The sequence below is a fragment of the Lemur catta genome, chromosome 19 (genome assembly GCF_020740605.2).
Source record: "Lemur catta isolate mLemCat1 chromosome 19, mLemCat1.pri, whole genome shotgun sequence".
In the NCBI taxonomy this organism is placed as follows: Eukaryota; Metazoa; Chordata; class Mammalia; order Primates; family Lemuridae; genus Lemur; species Lemur catta.
The window spans coordinates 23,406,007-23,424,037 of record NC_059146.1 but is presented as its reverse complement, the minus strand read 5'-3'; the positions used below and the strand labels follow the sequence as shown (position 1 = coordinate 23,424,037).

Here is an 18,031-nt window from a genome sequence, read left to right as displayed (position 1 = left end):
TGGACGCCGTGGCTGGAAGGGGGCGGGGATAGGACGCGGGGATTGGAAGGGGCGGGGACAGGACACTGGGGATTGGAAGGGGCAGGCATAGAAGGCCGAAATTGGAAGGGGGCGGGGATAAAATGAGGGACCTGAATACGCGGGGAGGCACACGCGAGACAGAAATCGGGGTTTCTGGGTGTCAGCGATCTGGGGGTGGGGAGGATTCCGAAGGCCTCTCTACCAGGTCGTGGACTCATCACCCTGGGATTGGATATATGCAAGCGGGAGATTTGGGTCCAGTGCTCAAAATCGGGGGTGGGGGGGGTGGGGGTGTACTCGGGTTTGGTCCCTAGGATCCCATCGGCGGACCCCTGACTCAGCGCGGTAAGTACTGGACCCCTTCCCTGGCCCCCAAACCCCCAGTGCCCCTCTCGCGGGGACTGGAGCCCTGTGTCTTGGGTTGGGCGGTCGGGCCTCTCCATCACTTGTCCTCGACGCTCGCCTCCGCTCCCAGCCTCAGCATCCCGGCTGCGAGGCATGCGCATTAGGGTGCTTCCTCCCCCATCCCCTCCAGCCCCGGGCGGGGGGAGGGGACGCTGGGCCACTCTAGAGCGGATAAATTTATAGACACCCCCACCCCCCATCCTCGCCTTGGACTGGGAAGCGGAAATGGGGTGGGCTACGTCAGTATCTGGCAGGTGTTTATTTCACATGGGTATAAAACTAATGTTTTTCTCGAGACCCTGAAACTCATCCTGGACCGGTTTCCCTCCCCAACCCTCAATCTTGAAAGTCCATTATTGGGAGGGGGGCACTGCCCCTGCACCACGTTTTCGCAGAGTAGGTACAGGGTTAACACGAGCTATCGCTCTTGCCTCTCTATGCATTCACAGAGGTCCCCATTTGACGTCCCTCCTCTGATCAGGACCCTCAAGACCCCCTCACGACCTCACAGGTGCTTAGGGAAGGGTGAGCTAGGTGCTATATTCCTGGGTCTGCGCGAGGAGAGGGCTGGGAGCCCGGATTCCTAAGTCCTGGAGGAGAAGAGGTTTGGGGTCCGGAGTCATGAGTCCGAGGGAGAAGGGGCCGGAGGCCGGGACTCCTGGGTTTGAGGAGGAGGGGCTGGGGGCCTGGAGAAGGACAGAGCCTGGAGAATGAGCCTCTGTCCTTCTCCTAGGGCTCTAGAGTGACATGGCTGAAGCGCACCAGGCCGTGGGCTTCCGATCCTCGCTGACCTCGGATGGGGCGGAAGTGGAGCTCAGTGCCCCTGTGTTGCAGGAGATCTACCTCTCTGGCCTGCGCTCTTGGAAAAGGCATCTCTTACGTTTCTGGGTGAGGAGGGCTGCTGGTTGGTTTCCTTCTGGGAATCCAGTTTCCTGCCTCTGGGATGTCTGACGCCCACTTCCGGTATCCGTGTGGGTCCGCTTCTGGGAGCCTATCATCTCTTTCTGGGAATTTTGATATCCGCTCCCAAGATCCCTTTACCTATTTCTCTGTGGCTCACTTTTGGGATCTGCAAACTCGGCTACTGAGAACCCTCTTTACCTCTTACACTCAGGAGGGCATCTGGACCCCCCCACTACCCCTCTCACATAACTCCCCCCTTTCCAGTTTCTAGAACTCCATCTCCTTCCTTCATGGCACGCTTCTCACCTTTCTCATTCATCTTCAGCTTCTAAATAAGGTGCTCCCCACTCCAGAACCCCTATGTTCCCATGACCCCATCAAGATCTTGGGTGGCTACACCCCAATCCTGAAGGTAGCTCTTGCCTACTGGGCCTGAGATCCCTTCCTCCTGCTCCTGAACCCCCAGTATCCCTCTCCAGCACTAACCTCCACATGTCTGGAATCCCCATGCCCAACAGACAGCTTGAGGTCCCTGGTTCTAGAACTCTGGCACTGTTCAGTCTTCCTGTGTGTGGCATCCTCTGTCTGTGAACTGGAGTCTTGAACCTGTGGGGTCAGCCAGGACTGAGTTTGAATCCTGGCTCCACCACTTAGTGTCTGTGTTGTCTTGGGCAAGCGCCCCTCTTTGAATCACAGTCCCCCTGCCACCATGGAAAATGTGGGTGCTGATAGCACCTCCCTCCCACGATAGCCTTGAGGATTAAATCAATTCTTACATGGGAGCACTGAGCAATGTCCCTGGCCCAGGGCATGTGCTAAGCATTAGCTCTTTTTTTTTGAGACAGAGTCTTGCTCTGTTGCCCAGGCTAGAGTGCCGTGGCATCAGCCTAGCTCACAGCAACCTCAAACTCCTGGGCTCAAGCGATCCTCCTACCTCAGCCTCCCGAGTAGCTGGGACTACAGGCATGCGCTACCACGCCCGGCTAATTTTTTCTATGTATTTTTAGTTGTTCAGCTAATTTCTTTCTATTTTTAGTAGAGACGGGGGTCTCGCTCTTGCTCAGGCTGGTCTCGAACTCCTGAGCTCCAACGATCCACCCACCCCGGCCTCCCAGAGTGCTAGGATTACAGGTGTGAGCCACCGCACCCGGCCTGAACCACGCTTCAGAGTCAGATTCCCTCTGCCCAACAGCCCCCAGCAGACCCTTACATTAGACTTAACATCATAAATCATATTAGGTCGTATTTAGTGTGTCCCAGGCTCTAAACTCACTAAGCCCTTTAAATCTGTTGCTCATCTGATCCTCACCACAGCCCTCTAAGTTAAACCCCTTGTTGTTTCCATTTGATAGAGGAAGAAACCGAGGCCCAGAGAGGTGCTTTCATTTCCCCAATGTCCCTCAGAGGCTACAGAATTAGAGGAAGAGCCAGAATGAGCAGCCTGGACCTATGCTTCTGCCCATTTTCCTGGGCTATTTTTCTAGAATGTACTCCCAGTGCTGACATCATGAGGCTGTTTCGAATAACCTCCAGTGGATCACTTGGGCCAAGGTCGGTGTCAGTACTTAGTAGGTTTCATCAGCAGGAGGTCAGAGCGTACCTTGAAATGGTTTCCATGTGAACATGAGATTCAGACACAGCAAACCCCAGAGTAAGGTACCTTGAAGTACACCCTGCTCAGTTAGGGTCACAAGACAGCTAGGTGGTTTGAGTGGCTGATAGTGGGACCCTGGAGCCAGGTGACCTGGGTTCAAATCCCTGCTCCACCACTTCCTGGCTGTGCAAACTTGGATGAGTTCTTCAACTTCCTCCTTCCTCAGTTTCTTCACCTGGGTGATGGGGATAATGGTAATTGCTCCCTCACCAGGGTGGCAGGGGAATGAAAGCCTTTTTTCTTTTTCTTTTTTTTTTTTTTTTTGAGACAGAGTCTTGCTCTGTCACCCAGGCTACAGTGCTGTGGCGTCGTCATAGCTCACTGCAACCTCAAATTCCTGGGTTCAGGAGATCCTCCTGCCTCAGCCTCCTGAGTAGCTGTGACTACAAGCGTGAGCCATGGTGCCTGGCTAATTTTTCTATTTTTAGTAGACACGGGGTCTCACTCTTGCTCAGGCTGGTCTTGAACTTGAAAGGCTTTAATGAAGCACCTGGTAGGTGGCCACTTCCTGTTGTCACGAAGCCCCTGCTCTATTGCAATCCAGAGCAACAGCTAGAAGAACTGACAACCACTTTTTAAAAAATTCAACAACAAAAATAACCACGTTCGCCAGTAACCTTTTCCTGCCAAAGCAAAGGAAGAATGTCAGGGCATAAATCCCCAACAAGAAGTAAAGGTAAAGTAGCAATAGAAGGGACCATGGTAACATTTATTGAGTGCCTTCTGTGTGCCTGGCTCTGAGATGTGCAATCCACCCCTACTGCCCAGTCCTCTTCTTTGCTTTATTTTTCTGCATAGCACCTATCACCATGTGACACTAAATCCTTTACTTATGCAGGTATCGCCTGTTTCCCCCCGGACAGCAGAGAGCTTGCTGTCTTGTCACAGCTGTGGGCCCGCAGTAAGCATTTGTAGGATGATATTTTCTTGTTAAGCCCTTGTGATAGCCCTATGAGCCAAGTACTAGAGTGATTCCCATTCTACAGATGAGGAAACTGAGGCATAAAGAGGTGCGGTCACTTGCTTGAGGTCACCCAGCTAGTAAGTGACAGAACAGATATTTGAGCCCATAGGGTGGGACTCCACAGCCCAAGTTCTAAACCATGACCTCGGAGGCCACCCTGTTCATTAAATGTGGGAAGGGGAAGGGAGAAAGTGGTTTCTTGAGCCCCAGTGGTGACAACCCAACCAATAGTGGCTTGTACCCTGTCTTAACCATGCTCTCTGTGTGACCTTGAACCCAAGTGTCTTCATTTGTAAAATGAGATCATCTTAGTGCTTATGTCACGGGGGTTGTTGGGAGGATTTAAAGAGTTAGTCCTTGCAAATAGTACCTGGGATGTAGTAAGTGCTCATTAAATATTAGTTATGTCTCTCACACTTCCCTGGGGGTCTGGTTCACAACCCAGAGCTTTCATTCATTCTTCATCCATTCCATGACCAGGTAGAAGGCTTTCTGAGCTCTGGACCCTGCTGTGTGCAGGAAATCATTTTGCCTTCTTGACAGGCTCACCTGCAAGTTCCTGCCTGCAAGTATCCTCTTCTAGGAAGCCCTCCCTGGTGTGCTCAAGCTGCAACTTGCAACCATAGAGCTCTTCCTGTTTCTTGTCCTACCGCCATTCACATGTGCTTCATTCTGGACCTCCCTGCAGGCAGGACCCGGATCTGTCTGTTCCCCACTGGGATCTTGAGCACCCAGCTCAGGGCTCAGTACACACTGGGGGCTGAATAAATATCTGAGAATGACAAACAGAAAGTGCTCAGAGGAGGGGGAAGGCAAAGGACTGAATGGATGCCCTTTCCTCCCTACAGAATGACTTTCTCACTGGTGTGTTCCCTGCCAGCCCCCTCAGCTGGCTCTTCCTCTTCAGCACAATCCAGCTCTCCTGGTTCCTCCAGCTGGATCCTTCTTTAGGACTGATGGAGAAGATCAAAGAGTTGCTGCCAGACTGGTGAGGTCCCCCACTTCAGCTCAGTAACCCCTTAATCCCTCTCCCTCCACTCAGTAAGTTTCTCTATCGATGTGGTGTCCATGCTAAAGAAAAGTAAACACTGAGACTTACTTTTGGTCAGATTAATAAGGGTACAGCATCAAGAAAAAGGAGGTGATTCTCTCTTCTCTGTGCACATTTTCTTTTCTGTTTTTTCAAGAGATGAGGTCTCGGCCGGGCGCGGTGGCTCACGCCTATAATTCTAGCACTCTGGGAGGCCGAGGCAGGTGGATAGCTCGAAGTCAGGAATTCGAGACCAGCCTGAGCAAGAGTGAGACCCCGTCTCTACCAAAAATAGAAAGAAATGATCTGGCCAACTAAAAATATATATAGAAAAAATTAGCCGGGCATGATGGTGCATGCCTGTAGTCTCAGCTACTTGGGAGGCCGAGGCAGCAGGACCGCTTAAGCCCAGGAGTTTGAGGTTGCTGTGAGCTAGGCTGACGCCACGGCACTCACTCTAGCCCGGGCAACAAAGTGAGACTCTGTCTCAATAAAAAAAAAAAAAAAAAAAAAGAGATGAGGTCTCACTCTGTTTGTTGTCCATGCTGGAGTGCTGTGGCATCATCGTAGCCCACTGCAGCCTCAAACTCCTGGGCTCAAGTGATCCTCCCACCTCAACTCCTGAGTAACTGGGACTACAGACATGCACCAGTGTGCCTGACTAATTTTTAAATTTTTTATAGAGATGGGGTCTCACTATGTTGCCTAGGCTTATCTTGAACTACTGGCCTCAAGCGATCCTCCCACCTTGGCTTCTCGAAGTGTGGGATTATAGGCGTGAGACACCGTGCCTTGTCTCCCTGAACATTTTCTATCCCGGCTGCTTCTTGCTAAGAAGAATGGTGACAAACTAGAAAATGTCCAGATATGGGTATAAATACTAACAAAAGTATAAGTTTTGCCAGTCTCTAATTTTATAGTCTTAGGCAAGAGACTTCAGCAATCTCAGTTATGAAGGCCTTCATCTGTAAAATGGGATAATAATATTAATAATTGCTTCTTAGGATGGTTGGAAGAATTAATCAAAATCGTGCATGTGAAACATTCAGTATGTGCCTGGAGATTACTAAATGGGAGCGGTTGTGTTATTCTCGTTACTGTCATCTTCAGGAAGGGTTTGAAAACCAGGTGCTTTCAAAGTGGCTGGTTCTAGTTCTTGGGTTAGTCCTTCAAGGGAAGGAGGTTCAGATTTTGTGCAAATGGTTCCAAAGAGCAGAACTAGGATCAGATGTAGAAATGTCCAGAGAGCTTAGATTGACAGAGTCTACAGAAGGCAAGTGACTCACCCACATCCTCCGCGTGAGATTTGCTCAAATGTCTGATTGCAGCTTTGCAGACAACAGTTGATTTAGTGTAGATTTAGAGCAGGTTTTCCTAAACTTGAGCTGGTATTGGAATCACCTGGAGGGGTTGCTAAAACACGGATTGCTGGACCCCACTGTAAGGTTTTAAGACCGGAGTCCACGGGAGGGGCGGCACAGTCGAAAGTTAAAGCACCATCCCGGGTTTCGGCACCAAATGTAAGGTTTTTTGGAGTGGCCGGCGCCAGAGAAAGAAAGACGAGCAGAGTTGAAAGGGATAAGTAAAGAGGCTTTATTGGGGTGCTCCCAGGTGGGGGTAACGAGTCCCAAGAGAGGGACCCGGGCGAGCCTCACGGGACCCACGGAGTGAGACCAGAGAAGCCGCCCGGCCCAGAAGTCTGGATGGGTTTATATACGTTTTTAGGGCTGGGGGATGGGACTTTCTCTGGAAGGAAGGTTTCGACGGGAAGAGTGAGAAATTTCTTTGTTTCAGCTTTAGGGTGGGTATTGAGGAACAGGAGGGGCTTCTTTTTCATTAGGGAAGGGAGGGGTGCCTGCCACCAGCCTTACACCCACCCCAAGAGAGTCTGTCTCAGTGGGTCTGGGTGGGGCCCAGGAATATGCATTTTCAACAAGGGGGTGAGGCCGGCACCCCAGGGGGTGGTACTGGGGCTGGTCCAGAGACCACAGTTTGAGAACCGCTACCTTAGAGTATAAGTTGATATCTGGGAGGGAAAAGCGTCCCCTCGATAGAAACACTGGCTTCCACTTATTAAGCACCTACCAATTTTGTGGAAAGTGCTAATAGAAGTTTGAAGCCAACCCATGGGCTGGGGTGTGCGGCAGAGGTTCACACCTATTTTACAAATGAGGAAAACGGACTTCTCTTACTCCAGTTCTACAAGATGTGCCTCCAACAGCCCAAAGACCAGTGCAGGGCCTGGGTGAGTTCTGAGGCCGGAAGACCCAGGCCCAGCCTCTCTTTCTCTCCTCTCAGGGGTGCACAGCACCACGGGCTCCGAGGCGTCCTGGCAGCCGCTCTGTTTGCCTCGTGTTTGTGGGGAGCCCTGATCTTCACGCTTCACGTGGCCCTGAGACTGCTCCTGTCCTACCACGGCTGGCTTCTTGAACCCCACGGAGCCATGTCGTCACCCACCAAGACCTGGCTGGTATGCGAGGGGCAGAGCCCTGCTCAGGCTCTCCTGGCACCCACTTCTCTGTCCCCCTGTCTGCATCTTTGCTTCCCTCTCTCTGCGTCGCTGTCCTCCTCTGTCAAGGTCTCTTTCCCGCTTTCTAGATCTCTGTGCCCCTCTCTTTGGGTCTATGTCCCTTTCTGTCTGTGGTTTGCCCCACCCAGACACCCTGGTCCCCCGCCCCGGCGAGGGGTTTAAGGACCCAGTACCTCCCCCTTTCTCCCAGGCCCTGGTCCGCATCTTCTCTGGCCGCCACCCGATGCTCTTCAGTTACCAGCGCTCCCTGCCGCGCCAGCCAGTGCCTTCGGTGCAGGACACCGTGCGCAAGGTGGGCCGGGTCGCTCGGGGATGGGGCGGGAGGCGGGCCGGGGGCGTAACCTGCCCTCTTCTCGGTCCTCCCCCTTCAGTACTTGGAGTCTGTCCGGCCCGTCCTCTCCGACGAGGACTTCGACTGGACGGTGGTCCTGGCGCAGGAATTCCTGAGGCTGCAGGCGTCGCTGCTGCAGTGGTACCTGCGGCTCAAGTCCTGGTGGGCGTCCAATTACGTGAGTCCCGCCGCGCCACCGAGGCCCCGCGTGGGAAGCAAAGGTTCTGAGCCCGCCTCCTGGCCCCGCCCCCGCCCCGCCCACAGCCCCCAGGCCCTGCCGCGATTGGAGCTCGCCCCAGACGGGCCTACACCCTGAGCCCCGCCCCCAGTGTGTTTGAACAGAATCCCAGGACCCACCCAACATTTCAGCCCCTCCCCTGGCTGGCTGAGACTCTAAGCCCCGCCCCCAGAGGAAGGCTACTCCCCTCAGTGGGCTTCTATTCCGAGTTCAGGGGCTAGGCCCTTGATTACATTCTGAGTTGAGCTCCTGGGGAAACCAAGGCACAGAGTGGGTCAGCGATTCACCCAAACCAAGGCTTGCCGGCCTCACATTCTGTAGGAAGCCATAAGTAGTAGCATGGGATGAGATGGCGGTGAAGAGACAGGTGGGGTGGTGCGAGTCAGTAGGGGGTGGATGAGAAGATCAGGGTTCCAGGAGGGAGAGCCTTGAAGGTTGGAGAGAAGGTGAACCTGTCAGGTTGGAAGGAAGGGCAGGAGAGAGAGGGAGATGGGGAGAGGGTCTGGGGCAGATCCCCAAAGGGCAGCAGCAAGGGAGGGGCAGTCTGACAACTCGATGGAGGGGACTGAAATGTCTGGAGAGGCAGGAGGGAATCTATGCTTTGGTATTCTGTTAAATTTTTTTTTTCCCTTCATGCTCCTGTACCAAATTGTGCTCTTAAAAAAATACACAATACCCACCATATACATATATGTCATTGCACCTCCAACCACTGCCAATTACAACATACATTATCTTACGTACAAAAAGGAGAAAACACGAGGCCAGCTAAAGTCTGACACAGTGCTTTCTTTTTCTTTTCTTCATGGTTTGAATTTTTTTATGATATTGGCAAGGTCCAAACATTTTTTGCATAGATTTTTTACATACATATGTATATTTATTTATTGTTTTATAACTTTTAAATTTATGTTCTGTTCATTTTTCTATCCAAGTGTTCTTTTTCTTATTGAATTTTAAAGGCACATCTTACCAAGACGTCCCTTCATTTTGTCATTTGCCCTTTTTAAAATTGATACATAATACATGTACATAGTTGTGGGGTACATGAGAGATTTTGATATGCATACAATGTGTAATGATCAAATCAAGGTAATTAGGATACCCATTGCCTTAAAGATTTATCATTTCTTTGTGTTGGGACCATTCCAAAGCTTCTCTTCTAGCTATTTTGAAATATACAATATATTGTTGTTAACTATACTCACCCTACTATGCTAACATTAGAACTTATTCCTTCCAACTAGTTGTGTGTTTGTATCCATTAACCGACCTATTTCTATCCTTCCCCCCGCCCCCGCCCTTCCCAGCCTCCAGTAACCATCATTCTACTCTCCACCCTCTGGAGGTCCACTTTTCGGGTTCCCACATATGAGTGAGAACATGTGACATTTGTCTTTCTGTGACATGGTGTTTTCTTATCAATTAGAATTTTTATATACTGTTGATCCTAATTATTCATGGATTCATATTTGTGAATTCTTCCCGTCACTGAAATTCATTTGTAACCCCCCAAATCAGCATTTGTGGTTCTTTTGTGGTCATCCATGGATTGGGAGAGGGACAAAAAATATGAGTTGCCCATTCCAGCTGAGGTTGAACAAGGTAACATGTTACCTTCTGGTTTCAGTGCTTGTTCTGTAAACGAATGTTCTAATGCAGTGTCATATTTTTCACATTTTCATATTTCTTTTTTTTTTTTTGAGACAAAGTCTCACTCTGTTGCCCGGGCTAGAGTGGCGTGGCGTCAGCATAGCTCACAGCAATCTCAAACTCCTGGGCTCAGGCAATCCTTCTGCCTCAGCCTCTCAAGTAGCTGGGACTACAGGCATGTGCCACCACACCCAGCTAATTTTTTCTATATATATTTTTAGTTGTCCAGCTAATTTCTTTCTGTTTTTTTGGTAGAGACAGGGTCTCACTCTTGCTCAGGCTGGTCTCTAACTCCTGAGCTCAAGCAATCCTCCCGCCTCAGCCTCCCAGAGTGCTAGGATTACAGGTGTGAGCCACCACGCCTGGCCCATTTTCATACTTCTTACTGGTGATTTCAGTGTTTAAAATGTTCATAACACAGTACTGAAGTGCTGTCTCATGTTTCTGAGCATAGGAAGGCTGTGATGTGCCTTACAGAGAAAATAGTATGTTAGAGAAGCTTTGTTCAGTCCAACTTATAGGTCTGTTGGTGGCAAGTTCAATGCTAATTAGTCAACAATATATACTAAGTAAGATGTCTTTAAACAGAAACACACATAAAACAAGGTGATGTATTGATCGGATGATACAAGTGTGACCAGAAGCTTGTGGGAACCCAACCTGGTATTTCCCCTAGGAGTAATTTGCTAATTTGTTGTTCACAGTGAGCGTAAAACTTAAAGACCCAAAATAATGAGCACCAACTGTATACTAAAAGAGCTGATTTAGACTTATTTAGACACAGATTTGTATCAAATATCACTCCTGAACTAACTTTGAAAAGGACAATGTAAATGCAATAAATTGACCAGGGCAGCCCTAAGACTTCACATTGAGAATCCAACCCTTCAATTGCTTTTAGACTCAGCCTGGGCCGTGTCCTTATACTGTGCTTTCCACATGTCTCATCCCCTGTGTTGTCAAGAACCTTGGTGATGTGGCATTGCCTGAAAGAGCCTATAATATTACCAAAGCTGTTGATGCAGGGCACTAAAGCAGCTTTTAATAAAATTGGCCTCATTTTTGCCTTGGGTTGGGGATTTTCTAACTGGGTCTGATTCATCCCTCCCTCCTCCCTTCCCCCCAACCATTTGATTCCTGGAGGTTAAAATCTTGCTCCACTACTATCCCATTAACTCTGGGATTTTTCTTCTTCTTCCTCTTCTTTTTTCTTTTCTTTTCTTTCTTTTTTTGAGACAGAGTCTCACTCTGTTGCCCAGGCTGGAGTGCAGTGGGTCAGAATAGCTCACAGCAACCTCAAACTCCTGGGCTCAAGCGATCCTCCTACCTCAGCTTCCCAAGTAACTGGGACTACAGGCATGTGCCACCATGCCTGGCTAATTTTTTCTATATATTTTTAGTTGTCCAGCTAATTTCTTTCTATTATTATTATTTTTTTTTTTTAGTAGAGACAGGGTCTCGTTCTTGCTCAGGCTGATCTCGAACTCCTGAGCTCCAACGATCCACCCGCCTCGGCCTCCCAAGTACTAGGATTACAGGCGTGAGCCACCGCGCCTGGCTGCACGTATCTTGTTGTGCCTCTAGTCTCTTTCATTCAACAGTATGTCTTGGTGCTCACTGTGTCAGTAAATGGAGATGTACCTTGTTCGTTCTAGCAGCCGTGCAATATCCCGCAACTGTGAGAGTAGCATAGTTTAGCTACTGATCCCCCATCGATGGGCTCCTAGGTTACCACTAGTCACTGACCGTGATGGCCTCCTTCGTTGGCTCCACCCTCCCTATGTGACACAGGACAGTCTGGAGGGCTTCCCTGGTCCAGCGCCCCTCCCCCAGCCAGGGTCCGCCCCAGCTGTGTCTCCGCCACTCCCAGGTCAGTGACTGGTGGGAGGAGTTTGTGTACCTGCGCTCCCGCAACCCGCTCATGGTGAACAGCAACTATTACATGATGGTAAGAAGGGGACAAGGGGGCTTGGGGCGGGGTAGGGGGGTGTCACAGTGCCCCAGGCCTGGGGTCGGGATACCTGGGTAGAATGTGGTATTTATGGTCAGTGACCTGAATCTGGGTCCACACTGTGGGATTCATTATCCCGCCCTCTTTTGTGGTCAGGACCTGCATTGGGGTCAGTGCCCCCATCAGGGGCAAACCTGACCCCAGGCGTTTTTGCTGTCCCCTCTGCTGGCCCCCAGGACTTCCTGTACGTCACGCCCACGCCTCTGCAGGCAGCTCGAGCTGGAAATGCAGTCCATGCCCTCCTCCTGTACCGCCACCGCCTCAACCGCCAGGAGATCCCCCCGGTGAGCTGGGGACAGAGGTGTGTGTGGTCCTGTGGCGTTGGGGCCACCTGGGGCCTGGAAGGCAGCTCACAAGCCCCGCATCTCCTGCAGACTTTGCTGATGGGAATGCGCCCCTTATGCTCTGCGCAGTACGAGAAGATATTCAACACCACGCGGGTTCCAGGGGTCCAAAAAGGTGAAAACTCCCCACCCCCAACACATACACACAAACACTGGTTGAGGCAGAGCAGTGCAATGGCTAAGAGCATGTTTCTCAGCCTGCCTGAGTGTGAATCTCAACTCTGCTTCCTAGCTGTGTGACATTGGGCAAGTTTTTACCTTCTCTGAGCCTCAGTTTCCACATCTCTAAAATGGGATAATAATGGCATAGGGTGGAAAAGATTAAAAGGGTGCTTAGAACAGCTCAGGGCGTATAAGAAGTGCTTAATTGGTGGTCATCATTCTTACAATATGTCTGGTTCCCTCTCCCTTGCTTCTGCCAATTCCACTCCTAGACTACATCCGCCACCTCTGTGACAGCCGACACGTGGCTGTCTTCCACCGGGGCAGATTTTTCTGCGTGGGGACCCACTCCCCAAATGGCCTGCTTTCCCCGAGGGCCCTGGAGCAGCAGTTTCAGCGAATCCTGGATGACCCCTCGCCCGCCTGCCCCCACGAGGAACACCTGGCTGCCCTGACCGCTGCTCCCAGGTGAGGGTCAGAGGTCACGGGCTCTCAGAGGCCAGGCCAGCATCCCAAGGCCGTGAAGGGGCAGGTGGTTGGGGCCAGGTGGAAGCGGGGCGCAGTGGACTCAGGCACATCCCCGGCCCTACAGGGGCATGTGGGCCGAGGTGCGGAGGTCCCTGAAGACTCAGGCAGCAGAGGCCCTGGAGGCGGTGGAAGGGGCCGCTTTCTTTGTGTCACTTGACTCTGAGCCTGCAGGGCTCACCAGGGAGGACCCAGCAGCTTCGTTGGATGCCTACGCCCATGCCCTGCTGGCCGGCCGCGGCCATGACCGGTGAGTCAGCTCTGGGTCTGGGAGCCCACACCTGGCCCCTCAGACCTAATGTCCCCCAGTGTCCAGACCTAGGACCCCTGACACTAGATGACCAGACCCTGGAGCCCAGACCTAATGCCTTGGGACCTGGAGACCTCTGGCCTAGACAACCCTTACCCAGACCCAGGGAGTCTAGCTCTGAGGACCACCAAACCCCAAGCCTGGGACCCCCAGACCCAGAGAACCCCAACCTAGGAACCTCAGACTCAGAACTTAGACCACTGAATCCTCAGGGCTTAATGCGGGCACCCCAAACCCAGGGCCCCAGCCTGGACTCCCACACCTAGAGCTCCTCACACCACTTCTAGAGGTCTGTGAGGTAGCACCCCAACTTCTTAGGCCCTGGGAGAGTCCTCCTTACTCCCAGCACCCTTAAAAACCTTGAACCTTCCTCAGCAAGTTCCCGAAAAATCTCCAAACTCTAAATCCTAGACATGCTTGGAGACCCTCCAGAGCCCCCCGCTGGAGACCCCCACACCGGCACCCCCAGCTGATTGCCACATCTCCCCACCTCAAAACTCCCCCTCAAGTGCCACAGAAAGAACTCTGAGTCCCCCCACCTAGCTCTCGGTGACCCCTCTGAACTCTCCCCAACAGCTGGTTTGACAAATCCTTCACCCTAATCGTCTTCTCCAACGGGAAGCTGGGCCTCAGTGTGGAGCACTCGTGGGCTGACTGCCCCATCTCAGGACACATGTGGGAGGTAGGGCAGCCAGCCCTCCCCCTGTTCTGGGGACCCACAGCCCCCATTCTAAGGACTGTCCTTTCCAGGGCCTTAGATTGAAGAAAAACTGAGGCTCAGACAGAAACAGAGGCCAGCCCAGGTCTCCCAGCAATCAAGGGGTCTGGGTTGCTGACCTTTATTTGATGAGCTGGTCATTGGGGCTCAGAGAAGGAAAGGGACATTCCCAGAGTCACACAGTGAGGAGTGGCAGAGTGAGAATGTGAACCCAGAGTGCCCTGACACCAGAGTGTGAGGCTTTTATACCACATCACAGAGTCAGAAGAATTATCTTCCAGCTCTGGTCTGCTGTGTGATCTTGGGCAAGTTACTTTCCCCCTCTGAGCCTCAATTTTCCCCTTCATCAAATGAAAGAATTGGAATTTCTTTTATCATTAAGCGTCTGTCCAGCCCTGAGAATCTTAGCATCTCCATTTTTGCTGCTCTTTTTAGTCCCTAAATCATAGGGGGCAGTCGCTGTACCCCGTTGGGTTCCTCCCACTCCATGGGGCTGGATAGGGCTCCCTGGCCCAGGGTGGGGGGAGGGAAGTCCTTTCCAGATCTTGAGAACAAGCACAGTCCCAGGTGAGCTTTGGCCCTTCTGCGTCTGTTTCTTGCTTGTAAAATGGGAATTTTTTTCCTTTTAATTCTATTTGTAAATGAAACACTTGATTCAGTTTCACTTCAGACCTTTCAGGTCACTTCATGCTGACCTACTGTGTTTACACATTGACTTTAAAGGAACAGATGTAATGCAGAATAAGATAAAGTGATGGGTTCTTTTCCCAACACATTTCTAAAGTCACAGTGAAGGTATTAATCCTTTCTTGCTAGGGTGGTTTTGAGAATTAAATGGAAACGCGAACAGAGAGGGCTGGCAGGCGGTGGGCATGCAGTCAGGGCTGATTTAGAATATTCCATAGACAGCAGGACAGGGGTGACACTCGGTCAGGATGAGCACTGCCCTGGGAGGCCCAAACTATTCCCCATCTCTCCAGTCCCAGGGTCATGGCAGTGGGAGGGGTCCTTGGCAAGGGTGGGGCGGCTGCTGGTGACTCTTCATGTACTGGTCAGAAGTATAGGTCAGCGGATACCAGTCGAGTGTTAGTGTTTGTCATGTTTTCAATGGACATGGACCAGAGACCCCGTCTGTGAACATCAGCGGTTTCTGTTTCCCAGGGACTGCCCCCACCCCAAAGGGACTGATGAAAAGAGGGCCCTGGTTAGGAGCCCCTAGTCCAAAGGGAGGAGGGACTCTGACCGCCTGTGTTCCCACGCAGTTCACGCTGGCCACAGAGTGCTTTCAGCTGGGCTACTCGGCAGATGGCCACTGCAAGGGGCATCCCGACCCCACGCTCCCCCAGCCCCGGCGGCTGCAGTGGGACCTTCCGGACCAGGTGAGGCCAGGTTTCTGGGCCTTTTCTTCAAGTCCCCAAATTCCTAGCCTTGACTCTAAACTCATCGCCATCCCCAATCTAAACCTCAAAATCAACCCCCAAGCCCAAGCCTGTCCTGTCCCCAACCATGACCCATCCCCAGCCTCACACCCCACCCCATCCCCTGCTCCATTCCCACCTCCGTCCCCATCCGGTTCCCTTCTTTGTCCCCATTTCCATATTCCCTGCCAAGCACCTTCCAGTCCAGCCCTACCCCCATCAGTAACCCCCACCTCCTGCCTCCCCTCCGCCCTGGCAGATCCACCCGTCTATCTCTCTAGCCCTGAGGGGAGCCAAGGCCTTGTCTGCAAACGTTGACTGCCACGTCTTCCCCTTCTCCCACTTTGGCAAGAGCTTCATCAGACGCTGTCACCTGTCCTCAGACAGCTTCATCCAGATCGCCTTGCAGCTGGCCCACTTCCGGGTCAGTTGGGTTCCCCACCCCAGCCCTGTCGGGATCCCAGCCCCCCTGAGCCCCCGAGATCCGCCCTCTTCATCATTCCTCCTGGTCATTGCCATTGAGGGTCCACCATCCACCATCAAGATTTCTCTCTCCCAACACATTCTCGGGTGGAGGAAGCCGGAGGCCTGGACAGAGGTGGGTCAAGTCTGCGAAGACTTCCTGAGCCCAGTTGACAGATGCCTCTGCTCTTTGTTCCGCAGGACAGGGGTCACTTCTGCCTGACTTACGAGTCAGCCATGAGTCGCCTGTTCCTGGAAGGCCGGACGGAGACGGTGCGGTCTTGCACGAGGGAGGCCTGCAGCTTCGTGAGAGCCATGGAGGACAGAGAGAAGACAGTGGGTGCTGGCCTCGCAGGGGCGTGGGTCATTTCCATGTGTTCATTCAGCCACCTGCAAGGTTTATGGGCACCTCCTGAGCCCAGGCTATGTGATGGCACTAGGGACAAGGGATGACTGTGCCCTAGTCTCTGACTTGCAAGAGCTTGCTGACGGGGAGACAGAGTGGGCCCAGCACAGTGTGGTTTGTGCCTTAGCGGTGGTCACACAGGGCACTGGGAGCGCCCAAGGGGCCTTATTTCCACCTCCAACTCTGCTTATTTAACCTCTGTGTGACCTCGTGACTTCCATTTGGCACCCTTGCCCATAACCTCTCTGCTCAGAACCCCTTCCGGAACCTCTGTTCCCTCTGCCCGGACCTGTGAGGTATCGTGGTTCCGTGTAGGGCACTTGGGCTGTGGAATCAGATCTGCCCACCTGGTTCTGGGCAAATGATTTCCCCTCTCTGAACGTCAGTTTCCCATCTGTAAATTGGGGTTGCTATCTCTGCCTAGCAGGGATATCGCAAGCTGGGCTGAGGCCAGGTGTGCCACAGGCTCAGCAGTAAGCACACTTCCTGTCTTTCCATGACCTGCGACCTCCCTGGGGACCCCAGGACCCGCAGTGCCTTGCCCTGTTCCGTGTGGCGGTGGACAAGCACCAGGCTCTGCTGAAGGCGGCGATGAGCGGGCAGGGGGTTGACCGCCACCTCTTCGCGCTCTACATCGTGTCGAGATTCCTCCACCTGCAGTCGCCCTTCCTGGCCCAGGTTGGGGTGCAGGGACAGGGTTAAAGAGGGAAGTGGGGAACCATGGAAGAACGGAGAGACATCAGGACAAGGACATGGGAAAGGAGGCATCGCCAGAGGAGAAACTAGGGAGAGAGCCGGGGTTAAGACAGGCAGAGGGGCAGAGGAGGGGAGGGAAAGTGAGCAAAGGGGCGTGGTCAGGGGGCGTGGCGTGGTGGGCGTGGTCAGGGAAGGCGGGGCCGGTGAGAAAGAGCCAGCGAGGCTGTAGCGGCGTTGAGCCCAGGAAGCGCAGACCCGGTCTCTTTCCTGCACATGTGACGCTCTCTCGTCCTCAGGTTTACTCGGAGCAGTGGCAACTGTCCACCAGCCAGATCCCTGTTCAGCAAATGCACCTGTTCGACGTCCACAATTACCCGGACTATGTTTCCTCGGGTGGTGGATTCGGGCCTGTGAGTGGAGCTGGGCCCAGAGGAAAGAGGGGCTGGGGGCCTGCACCCCTGCATAGCGGGGAGGGGGACGGGGGCCTATTTTGTTCCCTTCACCCTATTCCACTCCAGGCCGATGACCATGGTTATGGCGTTTCTTATATCTTCATGGGGGATGATAAGATCACCTTCCACATCTCCAGCAAAAAATCAAGCACAAAAACGGTGAGACAAACTGGAACACCCCCAGCCCCTCCTCCCTCAGGCCAGGGGTCCCGGCCCCCAATTCTTCCTCCCACAGATCCAAGGTCTCCCTCCAGCCCCCTCCTCCCTCAGACCCGGGTCTGGGCCCCCAGCTTCTCCACCCTCAGACCCGGAAGTCCGGGCCCCCAGCTCTCTTATTTCTCCGTCCCCAGGATCCCCTCTCCCACCTTCCTCTAGACCTGACACATTTCTCTTTCCAGGACTCCCACAGGCTGGGGCAGCACATCGAGGACGCACTACTGGATGTGGCCTCTCTGTTCCAGATGGGGCAGCATCTTAAGCGCCGGTTCCGAGGGTTAGGGGAGGAGGACTCGAGGCACAGGTGTGGATTGCCCTCCAGCTAGACTGGGGGCTTCAAGGCATCCGTGACATCCTCCAACTGCTGACCCTTTCCAGCAGGGAGCCGGTCTCCCTCGGGGACGAGGGCGAAGATCCCCGCAGCTGTTCTAGCGCAAGACAGGGGCAGCCTGTTTGGCAACCCCACATCGGGGCCAATAAAGACATGTGAGCTGGGTGTGTGGTGTCCTCTATGCTCTTGGGCAGGGCGGGGGCAGTAAGTGAGGGTCAGGGTGGAGGAGGAGAAAAGTTCTCGTCCATCCC

General features: G+C 52.8%; 1 protein-coding gene across 1 annotated transcript; it reads left to right on the top strand.

The window, feature by feature from the left end:
- Positions 1-910: 910 nt before the first annotated feature.
- On the top strand, positions 911-17,945 carry CPT1C (carnitine palmitoyltransferase 1C). Its single transcript, XM_045531129.1, is given in 20 exon segments — positions 911-937; positions 1,160-1,314; positions 4,796-4,935; positions 7,276-7,447; positions 7,698-7,799; positions 7,879-8,016; positions 11,600-11,677; positions 11,917-12,031; positions 12,034-12,095; positions 12,097-12,199; positions 12,519-12,714; positions 12,839-13,021; positions 13,658-13,763; positions 15,062-15,178; positions 15,477-15,641; positions 15,881-16,015; positions 16,611-16,763; positions 17,078-17,191; positions 17,300-17,392; positions 17,632-17,945. Coding segments are annotated over 19 exon segments (2,457 nt in total). The 5' UTR covers positions 911-937; positions 1,160-1,173; the 3' UTR covers positions 17,776-17,945.
- Positions 17,946-18,031: the final 86 nt, after the last annotated feature.